Source organism: Mandrillus leucophaeus, unplaced genomic scaffold (genome assembly GCF_000951045.1).
Source record: "Mandrillus leucophaeus isolate KB7577 unplaced genomic scaffold, Mleu.le_1.0 Scaffold775, whole genome shotgun sequence".
Lineage (NCBI taxonomy): Eukaryota > Metazoa > Chordata > Mammalia > Primates > Cercopithecidae > Mandrillus > Mandrillus leucophaeus.
In genome coordinates this window covers 406,457-424,531 of record NW_012108419.1, presented here as the reverse complement: position 1 = coordinate 424,531, position 18,075 = coordinate 406,457, and the positions used below count along the sequence as shown (strand labels likewise).

General features: G+C 38.8%; 1 protein-coding gene across 3 annotated transcripts in view; it reads right to left on the bottom strand.

Annotated features, from left to right (window-relative positions):
• The window catches only part of ATP6V1A (ATPase, H+ transporting, lysosomal 70kDa, V1 subunit A), a 75,670-nt gene that overhangs the window by 33,202 nt on the left and 24,393 nt on the right, over positions 1 to 18,075 (bottom strand). The window contains exons 2-6 of one of the 3 annotated variants that reach the window (XM_011966807.1): positions 6,405 to 6,496; positions 4,479 to 4,530; positions 4,085 to 4,213; positions 905 to 1,119; positions 509 to 646 (exon numbers count right to left, since the gene is read on the bottom strand). In XM_011966807.1, coding sequence (XP_011822197.1) covers positions 509 to 646; positions 905 to 1,119; positions 4,085 to 4,196 — 465 coding nt within the window. In that variant the 5' untranslated portion in view covers positions 4,197 to 4,213; positions 4,479 to 4,530; positions 6,405 to 6,496. The remainder of the gene's footprint in view (positions 1 to 508; positions 647 to 904; positions 1,120 to 4,084; positions 4,214 to 4,478; positions 4,531 to 6,404; positions 6,497 to 18,075) is intronic. The other 2 variants (XM_011966805.1, XM_011966806.1) reach the window with 2 other exon arrangements.

The window sequence follows — 18,075 nt, the reverse complement described above, 5'->3', positions numbered from 1 at the left end:
CCTCAGCCTCCTGAGTAGCTGGGATTACAGGCGCCCGCCACCACGCCTGGCTAATTTTTGTATTTTTAGTAGAGACGGGGTTTCACCATATTGGTCAGGGTGGTCCTGATCTCCTGACCTCGTGATCTGCCCGCCTCGCCCTCTCAAAGTGCAGGGATTACAGGTGTGAGACTACGCGCCCAGTCCTATTACATAATTATTATGTGAATATTAATACACCATTAAAATCAAAGTCTATTCTATGCCTAAACAATTAGGGCTTTAAATAAATGTAGCATCAGTTAAGATGGTAGAAAACTGTTACATTTCTTTAAAAAGAAATACTATGTTCTGCTTTTTTATCCCTGAATCCAAGTTAAAAACAAACAAAAAACCTTCAAAAATTATAGGAGTTACTCAAAACTTACATATTAAATATCAATCGTTTAATTACTTAGGGCACTAAAACTGGGCAGCTGTCATATAAAAATAGAGCCACTCTGCAGGATAAAGTTCAAATGATACTTACAGAGGTATCATAATTCCCAGGTGGAGCAATATAAGTTACAGTTCCTCTGTTTCGTGGGGGTAACATGATTTTGTGTTTGATAAGCGAGTTCTCATTGACAATTCCATAAATGTCTCCGCCAGTGATATGACTACCAACCTAGAGGATAAATGTATTTGCTGTTTAATTTTCAAATAAATGTCAAGTAGACTTGCCCCTGCTGCTATAATTTAAATCATTTACCTGACTTATCAATAAAACATTAGTTCTAAAATCCCACAAAGTAGAGTTAAGAAAAAATTTAAACTATGCTTCTGTAGTCTATTTTTATTTGGACTAACAGTACAATGTAGTTTACTAAACATTCATTTTATATTCTTTCAAGAACTTCAGAAATTCTTGGTTACACAGACATACCCGTAGGTTTTTGCAAGGTGTAAAGTCCCATTTGATATCTCTGCTAAGAGCAGACACGTTTACTCCTCTGGGGATGTAGATGCTTTGGGTCTGACTGCTGATATCCGACAAAGGTCTTTGAATACCATCAAAAATGGCTCCCATAATGCCAGGACCAAGCTCTACAGAGAGGGGTTTACCAGTGCGAAGTACAGGATCTCCAACAGAAACACCAGCTAAAAACAGCAGCTAAGGAAAACCTACTACGAAGGTTTAAAGACACTATTAACAGGAAATACCACGGTTTAACAAGGAAATGCCACTCAAGAAGTGAAAACAGAAGTTCCCAAACTTTCTCAGTTCACAGGATTTGTAGTGTTTTCAGTAATTTTTTTCAGTGTCCCAGGACAAAAGATATATCTAACACTTGCATTTATTAAATAGTTATGTCTAAATAACCTAATATGTATATATGTCCTAACAACTGAGTAGCAATTTGAGAAAAATATATGCATAAGTTGAAAAAAAAAGAATATTAATTTCAGTTCTAAATATCCATAATTCTTATGAATGTATATGCACTTGGGGAACTATATAATTTTCCAATCTTGGAATCAGATTGGAAACCTGTTCCATTTTGATTTTCACATTATACTTGCTTTTGTAGCTTAGCAACTGCCAAAAACTCAGCTTTGCAAAGATATGACATCACTGACAAAAATATAGTACAGCAACATAATGAAACTGTTTATTATCTCAAGCTACTAGTTCATGTGGTGTCTGACAATATGTCTAACATTCCTGTGTTTGCCTCAAAAATTTTAAATATCCTGGCACCACATGAGTTTGCTGCAGCTTCTCAGAATGCCTCTGCAAAGTTTGGAAACCACAGGGCTAAAAATAGAAGCAAAACCCTCTCGTTAATACATTGCTTCACATATACGGCTAAGGAATCAGTCTCCTGATAAGGGTATTAGTACTGGGACAAAACCTAAAATCTTAAAAATAAAGTTATTTTGAAAACATACAAATAAGAATAAAACATATAAATAAGCATAATGAGTCCACTTTATTCTCACACATTTGTTGACAGGAGTAAAATCAGTACAACTTTTCCTGAGAGCAATTTAGCAATATTTATCAAAATTCAAAATGGGTAAGTCTTGACCTAGGAATCCAACTTCTGTGAATTCTTACTATACTTACACTGTAGCACTGTTTATAACAACCAAAGACTAGAAACCAAAACTTCTATCATTAAGATATTAAGTAAATAATGGTACATTTATATGATGGAATTATTATATGGCTGTAAAAAAAAGAACCAGAGTTATCATGAATTCCTCTAGAAATATCTCTAAACTATGTATTTTCATTTCCAATTTTGATTATGAAAATCTTCTGAACAACAACAAAGTTGAAAGAATTTTACAGTGGACTTCCAATCTCTACCAGTTAGAGTCTACCTTTAGCATTTTACTATATTTATCACATATCTATTTATCTTCTAGAATACATACACTTTTAAGTGAAAAAAAGCAAGGTGTATAACAGTACATATAATATGCTATCTTGGGAGGCCGAGGCGGGTGGATCACGACGTCAGGAGTTCAAGACCAGCCTGGCCAAGATGGTGAAACCCCGTCTCTACTAAAAATACAAAAAATTAGCTGGGTGTGGTGGCACACGCCTGGAATCCCAGCTACTCGGGAGGCTGAGGCAGAGAATAGGTTAAACCTGGGAGGCGGAGGTTGCAGTAAGCCGAGATCGTGCCACTGCACTCCAGCCTGGGCGACAGAGCAAGACTCCATCTCAAAAAAACAAACAAACAAAAAACAAATACATATAGAGAGAGAAAAAGGAAAGAAAAATACAAATATTTGTATTTGTTCATGTCTGTAATTACTAAACTAGGAGGATATACAATAAAGGGAGCTATAAATGTGGTTGCATGTGTGCATGGAAGTATGTATGTGTTTTGATAAATGGCTAGATACAAGACAACAAAGGCAAGGAGGGTTGTCACTGTTTACATTTTCATTTATTTTAAATCTTCAAGCCATGTAAAAGATTAAACAAAAGATAAAAGTAACAATAGAAAAAATATTTCTGATTAGTTACGATTTCATAGCTACAAAAACTTCTATTTTTATTTAAAATTTTTAGATGATTTCATTTTAAATTGGCACCTAGTACTATAGAGAGAGTAGTTATCTGCATGCATGTGTTTTAGAATGGCAAAAACATCATACCAAATAAATCTTGATTAAATACTCAAATAATTAATGCTGATTTTGAGAATCAAAGTAAAACACATATAGAAGCACTAAAAAAGTGATTCTTCTTCACTAGGCTTAACCCTTTATGCTTATTTTTCATAGAAAATTGAAAATAAATACTATGTTTAAAAGCCAAAATTATGATAACCAAACAGTAAAGCTTTCCTAGTAATAAAACTGAAACGTAATACGTCACTCAGTGCTATTATGGTGACCAATTTATTTGTGGACTTACTACTTTAAACCGAAATCATAATTGGAGAATTTTAACTTCACAAATCAATATTGTTATTCTGTTTACGCTTTCTTCTACAGTATGTGTCCCACTGAAGAAAAAGTTCAGTTGATCCCCCTGAAGTTCATGAATTACTGAAGCAGTAAGAGCAATGAAAGTTCAGAAGATACTAATTTCTTAAAATAAGAATATTAATTCATAGTACCTTTCTCTCTTTCTGTAACGTACTCCTGTATAATTTAGGTCTCTTCATAACACCAGCATTTCATGCTTCTAATAACATTAGTTGTTGCTGCTTTGCTGCTTCTACCTTTGGCTTAAATCCTTACTTTTTTTTTTTCTTTTCTGAGACAGAGTCTCACTCTGTCGCCCAGGCTGGAGTGCAGCGGTGCAATCTTGGCTCACTGCAACCTCCCTCCTCCGGGGTTCAAGCGATTCCCCTGCCTCAGTCTCCCGAGTGGCTGGAATTACAGGCGCCTGCCACTATGCCCAGCTAATTTTCGTATTTTTATTAGGGATGGAGTTTTACCATGTTGGCCAAGCTGGTCTCAAATTCCTGACCTCAGGTGATCCGTCTGCCTCGGCCTCCCAAAGTGCTGGGATTACAGGTGTGAGGCACTGTGCCTGGCCTAAATCCTTAAATTTTGAAATATAGAAAGTGGCAGGAAATTGAGCCAAAAAGGATACAAGTTTCTTCATACACCTGAATAGTAGCCATGTCACCCTCCAATCGAATAATCTCTCCAACCAACTCGCTGTGGCCCACTCTCACCAGCTCATACATGGCTGCACCCGCCATGTCACAGGCTGTAACCACTGAAGAGAACAAAAGACTATTTTGATGACTTAAAACTCTAGTGTTCTGTGAATAGTCACAAATTATTAAAACACCCAATAAACCCAGTATTGTGCCTCTCTCATATATTCATAAGAAGGATAAAAACCTACTATTGAACATACTGGTAGTTTCACATAGATACATTTTTAGTGTATAATATAAACAGATAAGCCAAAGATTATTTATTTACATAATATACATGAAAACTTTTCAAACATTTCAAGTTCTGCATGGCAAACTTACCTGGTAGGATTCAAGTATGTTCTGAGAGTTGCTATGATATATGGGGTAAAGGCTTTGGAACAATAAAAAAACTTTTAAAAGTAGAAATTGGAATAAATGGTTTGGCTAGTAGTATGGTGGAATGCCACACAATTATCACTTTGCTATGCTGTTACCATTTCCTTTGAGAGACAGACCTAAAGGAACATCTTTACTTTCTAACAACTTACAGCAGTGGTTCTTAAAACTATTCTGGGACACGGACCCTTTTGAAAAACTAATAATAGCTCTACTAGAAAAACTCACACACACATCTACAAAATTTTTTTCATAGGCCATAAGGATATTTACAATCAGTCACCACCATTGGGTAAAAAATTATCAATAGAATTCCATTTACTGAACTTACTATTTTGGACCATGTTGTCTAGTAAGCAAAAATTACTTTTCTAGCAGGGAGGCAAGGTTGCCATATTTTTAGACACGTGTAAGAATAAACCAATTTTTAATATTTAGCCTTGTGATACAACTGATTAGAACTATGTAACAGGTAATACTTCAGTGGAAACTATTAAAGTTTTATGAGTTAATTAACCTGTGTTAAAACAATGAAGACTTATTCATTCTGTAAATATTTACCTCTATACTGATTACTTAAGAATTAAGATGCACTGAAATACCAGAGATAGTGAAATTTAAAAATCATATTTCATAAGCCAAAAAAGGATGCCATTGTTCCACTGCCTTATTAAGTACTTAAGAGTTAAAAATTGCAGGAGGCAAGGGGAGGGAGAGCATTAGGACAAATACCTAATGCATGTGGGGCTTAAAACCTATATAACAGATTGGTAGGTGCAGCAAGCCACCATGGCACATGTATACCTATGTAACAAACCTACACTTTCTGCACATGTATCCCAGAACTTAAAGTAAAATCTAAAACAATTAAAAAAAAAATTTGTTTCCAGGAGCAGTTTACTACACAGTTTCACAGAATATTTTTTCCTGAACTCTTTGATGTTCTTTTGCTTTTTCTCTCAAAGTTCTTGGGTTTAGCCTGTCCTTCCTAAAGACCCTTACGATCATTGAGAGGACAATTATTTCTCTGCATGGCAAAAGATACTGATAACCTTTTAATGACTTGCCAATGAAATCAAGCTCAAACACCAAGTTCTTGGGGGAGAAAAAAGGGGCACAGTGACTGACAGTTTTCATTTGCATAAACATCAAAAAACTGTCATCACCACTACTGCAACTGGAACAAGAAAAAGACTATATAGCATGAGGTTTGAAGGATAATACATCACTAAGCAGGCTTTACTTAGAGAAACTGTGACTGTGAATCACATTTTGTAGAGGGAGTATTCAATAACAAAACAAATACTGGCGCAAGATTTATTATTTAAAAAGCAGCACTCCACGTTTTGGCAGAATGGACACAAAGTTTGGGTACTAAAACTTCTTTCGCACAGGTAGTTAATAAGACACTTAACCATTCAAAAAGTTTCATAAATGCAAAAGGCAAAAGCTAATATTACTGAGAAATGCTCTGAGCATTTGAATTGTTAAAGTTCAAACCAAATTAACATTTACTGAATGCCTGCTATATGCAAGATATTACATATTAAAAGCAATATACTTCATAGGTTTTTTACCTCAAATTTAACAAAAAATTAAGACATATAAAACTGAACACTGGTTGAACATTTACATAAACAGGATATCACAAAGCAGCACCTCAATAATTATCAAATTTAGACAATCAATGCTAGATGAGCCCTTATGATACAGATTCTACTTAAGTCTTACAGTCACTATGAGATCTCCTAATGACAAACGGAATTTATGCAGGTAAACAGAAAGTTGTATATTTCTATGTAAAATATTTTGAAAAGACATTAATCAAAGTTAGATATCCTTATTTTGAGATTATGATGTATTACTTACCAGGTCCTGAGACCCCATGCACATAACCAAATGTGCTTTCTTTATCTTCATCGAGTATTTTCGGTAGCTTGGAAAAATCCATGTTAGTTTACCTATGGTAAATAAATAAATAAGTAAGTTATAATTATAAACCCTAAAGCAAAAGAACCAAAATACAGGTAGTCCACTAAGATGAGACCACTCTCATCTTTGGTGTATTCTTGAGTTATTATACTTCTTCAAAGTAGAATATAAAAATTTCCTTTTTCTTAATTTAAAACAATTTTTAAGAGGCTCTCTGTCACCCAGGCTGGAGTGTGGTGGTACAGTTATATCTCTCTGCAGCCTCAGACTCCTGGACTCTAGCGATCCTCCTGCCTCAGCCTCCCAAGTAGCTATGACTACAAGTGTGTGCCACTAAAGGACACACCACTACAGGTGTGTCCCAGCTAGTATTTGTTTGTTTTGTTTTTTGTTTTTGTTTGTTTGTTTTTGAGACACAGTCTAACTCCACCACCCAGGCTGGAGTGCAGTGGAAGGATCTCTGCTCACTGCAACCTCTGCCTCCCAAGTTTAAGCAATTTCTATGCCTCAGCCTCCAGGGTAGCTGGAATTACAGGTGCACGTGACCACGCCTGGCTAATTTTTGTATTTTTAGTAGAGACAGGGTTTTGCCACGTTGGCCAGGCTGGTCTCAAACTCCTGACCTCAAGTGATCTGCCCACCTCAGCCTCCCAAAGTTCTGGGACTATGGACGTGAGCCACTGAACCCAGCCAAAATTCCCAAAATGCAGTTAAAACTACCCTATTCCTGGATGCTCGATGGTTATATCACAACTGAATTATATCTCTATGTGAGGTATTTCATAGGAAATATCGGTAAGTATAACAAAAAACGTGAAGTTTTTTCAAAGATTTATCCACCCCTACAACAAGCCCATCCTCAATGACCTCTCTGACTTATCCAACTACTCTTCCACTTAATCATGCTACAGATACATTCTGAACTCTTTGTCAGTTCTCAAAAACACAAGCACATTCTACCTCAGGGCCTTTGAACAGGTTGTTCCATCTGCTTAGAATGTTCTTCTCCAAGGTATCTGCTCCTACACCTCCTTCAGGTCTTTTTTTCTAACACGGTCTGGTTCCGTCAGCTAGGCAGGAGTGTAATGGTGTGATCATGGCTCACAGCCAACTCAACATCCTGGCTTCAAGAGATCCTCCCACCTCATCCTCCCTAGTACCTGGGACCACAGGTGTGTGCTACCACATCTGGCTAATTTTATTTTATTTTCTGTGAAGACAGGGTCTCAGTATGTTGCCTAGGCCGGTCTTAACTTCCTGGGCCCAAGTGATTCTCTGGCCTTGGCCTCCTGAAGTGTTGGGATTACAGGTGTGAGTCACCATGTTCAGTATCCCTTCAGATCTTTACTCAAACATCACCTTCTCCATGAGGCTTCTCTGTCCATTTATTTAAAACTGCAACATCCTCCCTCCTTCCCTACTTTATTTTATACCACAGTATTTTTCACAATGTAACAAATGATATATTTTACATTTTAAAAGTATTTATTTATTACCTATCTTTAAATTTTAACTAGGAATGTTTTTCCTTCTCTTAGTGGAACACACAGAATAGTTTAAGAAATTCATTTCAACCTCTTACTTTACAGATACACAATCTAAAAAACATGAACTATCCAAGTTCACATTGAAAACTGATAACAGATTCCAAAGGAGAAAGTTTATTTGTGACTGCTGGTCTACCTTAGTAACTATTACCAATTGAATGAGGGAGATGAAATACATGTACACTTGAAAAGCTAAATAATGTCCAAAAATAACCACAAAGAGTCATAGATCAGTAAGTGATAAAGTACCAAATAATACACCCTTATTTACTAAAAGTTCAAAGATTAGAATTTTTTTTTTTTTTTTTTGAGATGGAGTCTCACTCTGTCGCCCAGGCTGGAGTGCAGTGGCCAGATCTCAGCTCACTGCAAGCTCCACCTCCCGGGTTTACGCCATTCTCCTGCCTCAGCCTCCCGAGTAGCTGGGACTACAGGCGCCCGCCACCTCGCCCAGCTAAGTTTTTGTATTTCTTAATAGAGATGGGGTTTCACCGTGTCAGCCAGGATGGTCTCGATCTCCTGACCTCATGATCCGCCTGTCTCGGCCTCCCAAAGTGCTGGGATTACAGGCTTGAGCCACCGCGCCCGGCCAAAGATTAGAATGTTTAGAGAAGACATCTTGAAGGTCAGGTAGAATTTGCACACAGTAGAAAAAGAAAGGTAGCAAAGACACTGCGGAGGGTAGAGGGGGTGCCAATAACAAAAGAATGGAGAAAAACATTCAGGAATAGTGAACAGACCAGCCTGACTGGTATAAAAGACTTACTTTAAAGCAGCAGTGGGAAACAAGGATGTAAGGGTAAAGACTAATTTGTGGATCTTGAACTGACTGTCAAAATAACAAGTGGACTTTATTCTATAAACACAAGGAAATCAGTGAAGATTGAGGGAGAACTATTAAGAGAAGAATGATATTCAATTACTTTAACAGAATTAAAGTAGGGTAGGCAGGATAAGTTGAAGCAGCTCAGGAAATAGGTAAGGCTTGAATGTCAATGGAATTCCATTTATTATATGTTTACAGAGCTTTTGAAGCTTTAAATAGCTGTATAGTAAAACAAAATGACTTAAATGCTCAACTGAGGGGCAAACACCACCTTGGGAACAGAGGAGAAACTGATTCCAACTTGAAGAAGTGTAGACCAATGTGGATGAAGTATAGTGAACAAGTAGCTGTAAAGTAAGTTTTTGTTTCTTTTTTTTTTGAGACAAGTTCTCGCTGTCACGCAGGCTGGAGTGCAGTGGCGGGATCACGGCTCACTGCAGCCTTGACCTCCTGGGCTCAAGTGATCACCTCAGCCGCCCCCGTCCCCACCCCACCCAGTAGCTGGCAAGACAAGCACATGCCACCGCACCCAGCTAATTTTTACATTTATTGTAGAGACAGGGTTTCACCATGTTGCCCAGATTGGCCTCAAACTCCTGGGCTCAAGTGATCTGCCTGCCTCAGCCTCCCAAAGTGCTGGGATTACAGACATGAGCCACTGCTCCTGGCAGAAATTTATTAGGTTTTTTGGCTTCCTGAAGACACAGTAGAAGAAGTCATTAAGAGCAGGCATGGGACTGTAAAACATTGGAATCTAAAGAGACAGAACGAGACTTTCTAGAAACTATGAGATAATACGGGGGAAAACGGAAAGAAAATTTAAAGACAAACATATTTAATTGGAAAACAGGTTGGGAGGAGTCTTCAAAGAAGTAGTGAACAAGCGAATGAGGTGGAATTTCAATCTTCAGAAAATCAAAGATTTTCAAAATCAGAAGAAACTGACAATCATACATAGTCTAAGTTCCTTCCCAAATATGGCTATTTCCTCTATAGCATTCATGATACATGGTCATCTGCCTATTAAAGTGGAAACAGCATGAGATCATGGGTCAGCAGACTTGGGATCACATTCTGGTCCTACCAATAACGTGCTGCAGAACATCTTGGACAAATCAAAATCTCTTAATATCTGCATTTGAAAAACAGTAATAATGCTACCACCTACCCCAGACTTGTGATTGCCTTACAAATTTGCTTAAATGTTCCTTGTGTCTGGGTGAGGTGGCTCATGCCTATAATTCCAGCACTTTGGGGGGCTGAGGTGGGCGAATCACCTGAGGTCAGAAGTTCGACACTGGCCTAGCCAACACGGCAAAACCCCGTCTCTACTAAGAATACAAAAATTAGCCGGGCGTGGTGGTGGGCACCTGTAATTCCAGCTACTCAGGAGGCTGAGGCAGGAGAATTGCTTGAACCTGGGAGGCGGAGGGTGCAGTGAGCCAAGATTGCACCACTGCATTCCAGCCTGGGCAACAAAAACAAAACTCCGTCTCCAAAAGAAAAGTTCCTTGTGAAATGTAATATGCTTACAAAAATGTCATCAGTAACACTATTTGAATATAGGTCCTGAATTTGGAAAAAGCCATTCTGTTTTTAGAAATACTACCTCATATCCAAACTAAATCTACTTCCCTTAACTTCTATCCTCTGGCCCTATTTTTTCCAACTACTATAGCCACACAAGGTATGTTTCCTCTCCAAGCAAATTCTCTTTAGTGCTTTCCACTGTCCCTCAAAGCATAATCTTTTCAGATCCCTCACTCCTGAAACTACCCTTTTCTAGAAGTATTTCACAAGGTCAGTATTTCTTTTAACTAGTACAAATAAAACAACATTCTAGATGCTGTATGATTGAGTACTGAAGAGTACTACTTCATCTATTCTGAATGCTGCCCTTTTTTTTTTTTTTTTTTTTTGAGACAGGGTCTCACTCTCACTGTCACCCAGGCTGCTGCAACCTCCACCTCCGAGGTTCAAGCAATTCTTGTGCCTCAGCCTCCTGAGTAGCTGGGACTACAGTGTGCGCCAGTATGCCCAGCTAATTTTTGTATTTTTAGTAGAGACAGGGTTTCACCATGTTGGCCAGACTGGTCTCGAACTCCTGACCTCAAGTGATCTGCCCACCTGTAATTCCAAAGTGCTGGGATTACAGGCATGAGCCACTGTGCCTGGCCCTGAATGCTTTTTTTTTTTTTTGAGACGGAGTCTCGCTTTGTTGCCCAGGCTGGAGTGTGGAGTGCAGTGGCACAATCTCGGCTCACGGCAAGCTCTGCCTCCCGGGTTCACGCCATTCTCCTGTCTCAGCCTTCTGAGTAGCTGGGACTACAGGCGCCCGCCACCATGCCTGGCTAATTTTTTGTATTTTTTAGTAGAGACAGGGTTTCACCATATTAGCCAGGATGGTCTCGATCTCATGACCTTGTGATCTGCCTACCTCGGCCTCCCAAAGTGCTGGGATTACAGGTGTGAGCCACCACACCTGGCAAATGCTTCTTTTTATTGAGAGACAAATGCCACGGTTTGAAGACTTTGAATTTATAAGTTGTGTCCTTAGGCAAATCAAATTCTTTCATCCTTTTGAGCCTCAGTTTCATCTCTAAAATCTAATGGGGTTTTTGTGAGGCATCTAACAGTATCCCTAACAGAAAAGTAATACTGATGACTACTAATTTTATTCTGTTAATATAAGCTAAGATAGCCTTTTTCTAAAGTGTCCAGTGATTCTTATCTTGCTACCTATCTTGAACCAAATCTAGTCACTCAGCTAGTTTTTTTGGATTTCAGAGAATATACAAGAGCATACCAAGAAATTTCCCTGCTTATAGTAGACTGCTATAGCATCCTGTTTCTTGTTCACATTCTGGGATGGGGTACATAGTTCTTATCTTGAATCAAATCTAGTCACTTAACTAGTTTTTTTCCCCTAGTTATCAGATGTATTTTATCATAACTTTATTTTCTAAGACCAACTGTATTTTTTTTTAAGCATTGATGATGTGCCACCTGCTATATTATAGATAGAAAATATAATGACGTAAGACACAATCTTTCCCCCAAGGATCTTCTGGCATAGTGGGATGAAAAGACAAACAGGTAGTCATCATAAGGTGATATATGTGCTCTCTTAGGAGTACTACAGGCTGGACATCTAGAAAAGCATAAAGCAATGGCATCTAACCTAGACTTGGGCAAGATGAAAGTGACTTAACAGGAGGTTAAGCTGAGACTTGGAGGGATGAACAAAGAGGCATCAAAGTATCTAATAAAGCTTCCCTACAGATGGTTGAAACCTGTGGTTCAGGAAGGTATTCTAAAGTTTATGAGGGAATAATGATGTCTCTTCTGGGTTTTTAAAACGAGTATTTATATACTTTCCCTTTAAGACTAAACAGTGCATGCCTCCAAATGTATGAGCAATGATTAGCGGAAACCAAATGAGTTTGTTCATGACTCAGCTGTCCTGTGGGTTTAGCAGTCAGCTGGAAAATCCTAGCCAACATGAGAATTTTAATGATTCTATACTTTTTAACTCTTTAATTTTTAGGCACATATTATTTAATTTATGCCAAAGACAGCAGACATTAGGAAGTGACATCATACTAACAAGAGAACCTAGAGTCCTAGTGATAATTCCACAAATTTACATAAAGATAATTGTCACCAGATCCATAAATTTGCATTAATTTGGTGAATATTATTGTATTAGCAAACCAAGATGACTGTCCTTTTTAAAAAGCCAATATTGGTCAGGCGCAGTGGCTCACACCTGTAATCCCAGCACTTTGGGGGGCCAAGGCGGGTGGATCACAAGGTCAGGAGTTTGAGATCAGCCTGACCAACATGGTGAAACCCCATCTCTACTAAAAATACAAAAAAATTAGCCGGGTGTGGTTTCGCGCGCCTGTAATCCCAACCACTCAGGAGCCTGAGGCAGGAGAATTGTTTGAATCCAGGAGGCAGAGGTTGCAGTAAGCCAAGATCACACCACTGCACTCCAGCCTGGGTGACAGAGAAAGACTGAATCTCAAAAAAAAAAAAAAAAAAAAAAAGGCCAATATTAAGTGGAGAAAAAAATGATGATGATTCTGAGTAATTTAATTTTCTCTACTCCATTGTGTTTATACAGAGAAGTGGTTGTAAATACATCCTGAAATCTGCTCTTACCACATCTTTCATAATAATTATGAAAACACGAGTTTTAAAGTGTAAAATTCCAAGCATTTTTGTCCATTTTGATGTTTTAAAATATTTACATTTTAATCTGCTACAGCAACATGGATCTTTTATATTTCCTGTGCTCCTGCCTAGAATGTTCTTTTCTCTAGGATTCACTTATTAACATCATTCATGTCTCTGCTCAAATATCCCCAGTCCAAAAAGCACTCCCATAGTGATTACTGAATAACTAACAGCTGTCAGCCCTTCAAGGTCAGCCTCAGATGCTGACAGCTGCCTTGCCTGCATTCACACCACTTGCAGGGCAGTGTGCACCTGCTGAATGGACACAATGAGGTACAAAGGCCCAGCCATCTCAGCCTGATGCAGGATACTCTCACAAGCAACACTCACTCCAGATCTCTCCCACTGGGTAACTGAGGCTCTGTGGGACTTGCACTGCATTTCAACTTCTTCTTCTGCCCAACTCTGCTTCCACCCCCTTCCTTTCAAATGTATTGATTCAAGTAAACATCGACGTGAATAACTACTCTATCTACTCCATCCCAGAATGTGAACCAGAAACAGGATGCTATAGCAGTCTACCGTAAGCAGGGAAATTTCTTGGCATGCTCTTGTATATTCTCTGAAATCCAAACAAGTTTTGTACTCTACTTCATCTCATACAATAAATTTTGTAAGACAAATATGTACCTCGTAAATATATACACTTATGTATCCATAAAAATAAGAAACTAAAAAAAACTGAAGAAAAAAAAGAAAGAAAAATATCCAAGTGTTTTCTCCCCACAGTGAAATAAAAATTACTCATCAGGCAGACATACTATAGTGACCTGATGACTGAATATGGCTAAACATAAAGCATTTTGGTAAGCATGGTCATACAACATACTAATTTGTTTATAACTCTTCCTTATTATCTGTGAATAGTTAAAAATACCCCACTAAAACCTTCTGCTTCATCATTGAATGCTCATGCTTCTCAGTGAAAAAGAACAGGCTTTTAAAAATATTAAAACAATCTCCTAGAACACCAACTTTCAATAAGCAAATTATACTGCAAGTTAGATTATATTGAAAGGTAACTTTTTTTTTTTTTTTGAGACCGAGTCTCCCTCTGTCGCCCAGGCTGGAGTGCAGTGGTGTGATCTCAGTTCACTGCAACCTCCGCCTCCCAGGTTCAAGCAATTCTCCTGCCTCAGCCTCCCAAGTAGCTGGAATTACAGGCATGCGCCCCAACACCCAGCGAATTTTTTTTGTATTTTTAGTAGAGACGGGGTTTCACCTTATTGGACAGGCTGGTCTTGAACTGCTGACCTTGTGATCTGCCCGCCTCAGCCTCCCAAAGTGCTGGGATAACAGGCGTGAGTCACCATGCCTGGCCTGAAAGTTAATTTTATCCCAAATCTCTATAAGGTCCAAACTATGATATGATTTAATGCTACATAAAATAGCTTTACAGGCTATTTAATAACTCCTTCTTAAGACAATATATACCTACTGATTTTTTTTTTTTTTGAAACAGAGTCTCAGTCTGCTACCCAGGCTGGAGTGCAGTGGCACAATGTCGGCTCACTGCAATGTCCACCTTCTGGGTTCAAGCAATTCTTGTGTCTCAGCCTCCCAAGTAGCTGAGATTATAGGCACGAGTCACTATGCCTGGCTAGTTTTTTGCATTTTAATAGAGACCGGATTTCGCCAAATTGACCAGGCTAGTCTGGAACTCCTGACCTCAGGTAATCCGCCCGCCTTGGCCTCCCAAAGTGCTGGGATTACAGGCATAAGCCACCGTGCCCAGCCTATACAACTATTGTTGTTCTCCAACATTTAAAAAATAAAAGCATGAGGCCAGGCATGATAGTTCATGCCTGTAATCTCAGCACTTTGGGAGGCCAAGGCAGGTAGGTTACTTGAGGTCAGGAGTTCAAGACCAGCCTGGCCAACATGGTAAAATACTGTCCCTATCAAAAAATACAAAAATTAGCCAGGTGTGGTGACGCAAAACTGTAGTCTCAGCTACTCGGGAGGCTGGGGGAGGAGAACTGCTTGAACCTGGGAGGTGGAGGTTTCAGTGACCGGAGATTGCGCCACTGTACTCCAGCCTGGGTGACAGAGTGAGAGTCTCAAAAGTAAATAAATAAATAAATAAAAGCAGCAATACTTATTACATACTTTCATGAAAGCAGTGTGGTATGCACAGATGCACTCATAGAAAAATCAAATCAATAATTATATTAAAATGTTGCCTTTACCTGTTATGACTTCAACCTTGTTTAAGGGTAAAAAGTAAACGCAACTTACAACTAAGATTCTTTGGTTACAAATTATAGGAGTGCCCCTCTCCACCCCATTTGTGAAAGATTTAAACAAAAACAAAAACCCTGTGGTAGAAGAGGAAAAATCCAGAAAGGCAGCATAGGCAACCCATCTGAGTTAATGAGTCATCAGTCTCTCCCCAACAAGCACTGCAGAACACTGCAGTGGCAAATAACACCAGAGGAAAAAATTTTTTTCTATAAGGTCCACTCCAAATTGCTGCTGGTTAATGCAACTGGTAATTTCATTATTTCAGAAATTATTCTTTTTACTACCAGAGTCTTGGATGATATGGCTGCTGGGGGCAAAGAAGAGGTGATACATAAAAGTTAAACACTAAGATTCCAAGGTAATATTTACTCACATACAAAATCCTGGGGCACTTCATTGATAATGAAGCATTATTTTGATGTAACACTTGTTACATTAGAGTGTAATGAAAAAATACATTCTATCTAATTGATTAAAGACTATCTCTGGAAATCACAGATTTTTAAAAATAGGTTCAGAAGAATCTAATGGATTATAACCACGTACTTATTTTCACACGCTGTTAATCTTTTTATAGAAAGGTGTCTCAAATCTGTTTAATATTTTTATGTTTGGTCAGGAAGTTATAGAACAGGTGGAATTCCAGCAAATAACATTACCTTATCATATTTTTAGAGTATCGTACTAGTCATTTTGTGACACTCTCTATTCATCTCCTTCAATTCACCTACCTAGCAACCCTATTAGAATGGCTTATGTGGCAGATTTATTTCACTATGTATATTTAGTTTCCTGATTTTTCCTTGCCAACCAAAAGCCAACTTTGTTCAAAATTTGGTAAGTCTACTACTATAATTTCAGTTCCCTCGACTGCTTTGGAAATAAGCACATAATAAATGATGTTCTGACCAACAAGAATTAAGGCAAAATCTGTTGGAGACGTTCTGGAAATAATTTCTTTGTTCTTTTAAAAGATACAGGCAGCTGGGCGCAGTGGCTGTAATCCTAGCACTTTGGGAGGTCAAGGTGGGTGGATCACCTGAGGTCAGGAGTTTGAGACCAGCCTGGTCAACATGGCGAAATCCCATCTCTACTAAAAATACAAAAATTAGCTGGGCATAGTGATGTGCGCCTGTAATCCCAGCTACTTGGGAGGCCGAGGCAGAACTGTGTGAACCTGGAAGGCAGAGGTTATAGTGAGCCGAGATCACGCCATTGCACTCCAGCCTGGGCGACAGAGCGAGACTCCATCTCCAAAAAAAAAAAACGATACAGGCTATGAGAAACAATATTCTCCTTTGGGATGTGGTCATCTGCCTGGGACATCTGGAACTGTGGCAGCCATATTAGGACCTAGAGGGAGCTAAGCAGGCAGCCCACCTTGCTAAGGATGACAAAACAGGAAGACAAAAGACATCTGAGTCCTTGTTGCCTTCATTGGCACACTCAATTAACCAGCACAACAAGAAAGGACTTTCAAAAATAAATATTTTTATATTGTACATATTTCATAGTGCTTTTTTAAAAATAAATAAACCAAAAGGTTAAGAACAAACATAAGGTCATCAGTGAAGTAGTCCATAACAATTACTAAGGTGGACTACAATGAAATGTGTAGAAAAAAGTAGGAATCAAAGAGTAGAGAAGAACAGCAAAGTCACAGCTGGCAAACTGGACTAACAATCAGGAAAAATTTATTCTTATTGGAATAAAATTATTTGAGGATACACACACACACTCTTCTATTTCAACTGTGTATCAAAAACAAACGCATTCCTGAAAAAGAAATAGTGACGATAAAAGCTAGTCTGGACACTTAAACTGGGAATGGAATTTAAATTGTGTCAGCTAAACATACTTAAGGTTCGTCAACAAGCTTGTCCAGAAATGATTTTTATGTCACTTTTAGAAATAGATTCCTTTCCAGCCAGGCACGGTGGCTCACATCTGTAATCCCAGCACTTTGGGAGGCAAAGGTGGGTGAATTACGAGATCAGGAGTTCAAGACCTGCCTGGCCAAGACGGTGAAACCCTGTCTCTACTACAAATACAAAAAAAATTAGCTGGGTGTGGTGGCAGGCACCTGTAACCCCAGCTACTCGGGAAGCTGAGGCAGAGAGGAGGTGGAGGTTGCAGGGAGCTGAGATTGCGCCACTGTACTCTAGCCTGGGCAACAGAGCAAGACTCCATCTCAAAAAAAAAAGAAGTAGATTCCTTTCCCTTCAAATTTTTTTAAATAAAATTGTGTGATATTAGGTGAAACAGTAACAAAATACTGTACTGAGTGTACAAGTTCCACAGTATCAATGTATAGGCTAGAAGCCTATGGTCAATGGTAAAACTGATGTACAGATTCAAGTATCCCTGCCCTCAAGGTGCATATTATATCATTTTCCTACTTCCTCCCTTTCATATGGCATAGTGTCTTATACAGCAGTAACTCAGTAAAATGTTCTGAAATTAAAAAGAGATAACATCGGGCTGGGCGTAGTGGCTTACACCTGTAATCCGAGCACTTTGGGAGGCTGAGGCAGGTGGATGAGGTCAGGAGTTGGAGATCAGTTTGGCCAACATGACAAAACCTGGTCTCTACTAAAAATACAAAAATTAGTCAGGCATGTGCCTGTAATCCCAGCTACTCGGGGGGCTGAAGCAGGAGAATTGCTTGAACCCAGGAAGCTGAGGTTGCAATGAGCCAAGATCACGCCACTGCACTCCAGCCTGGGCACCAGAGCAAGACTCCGTCTCA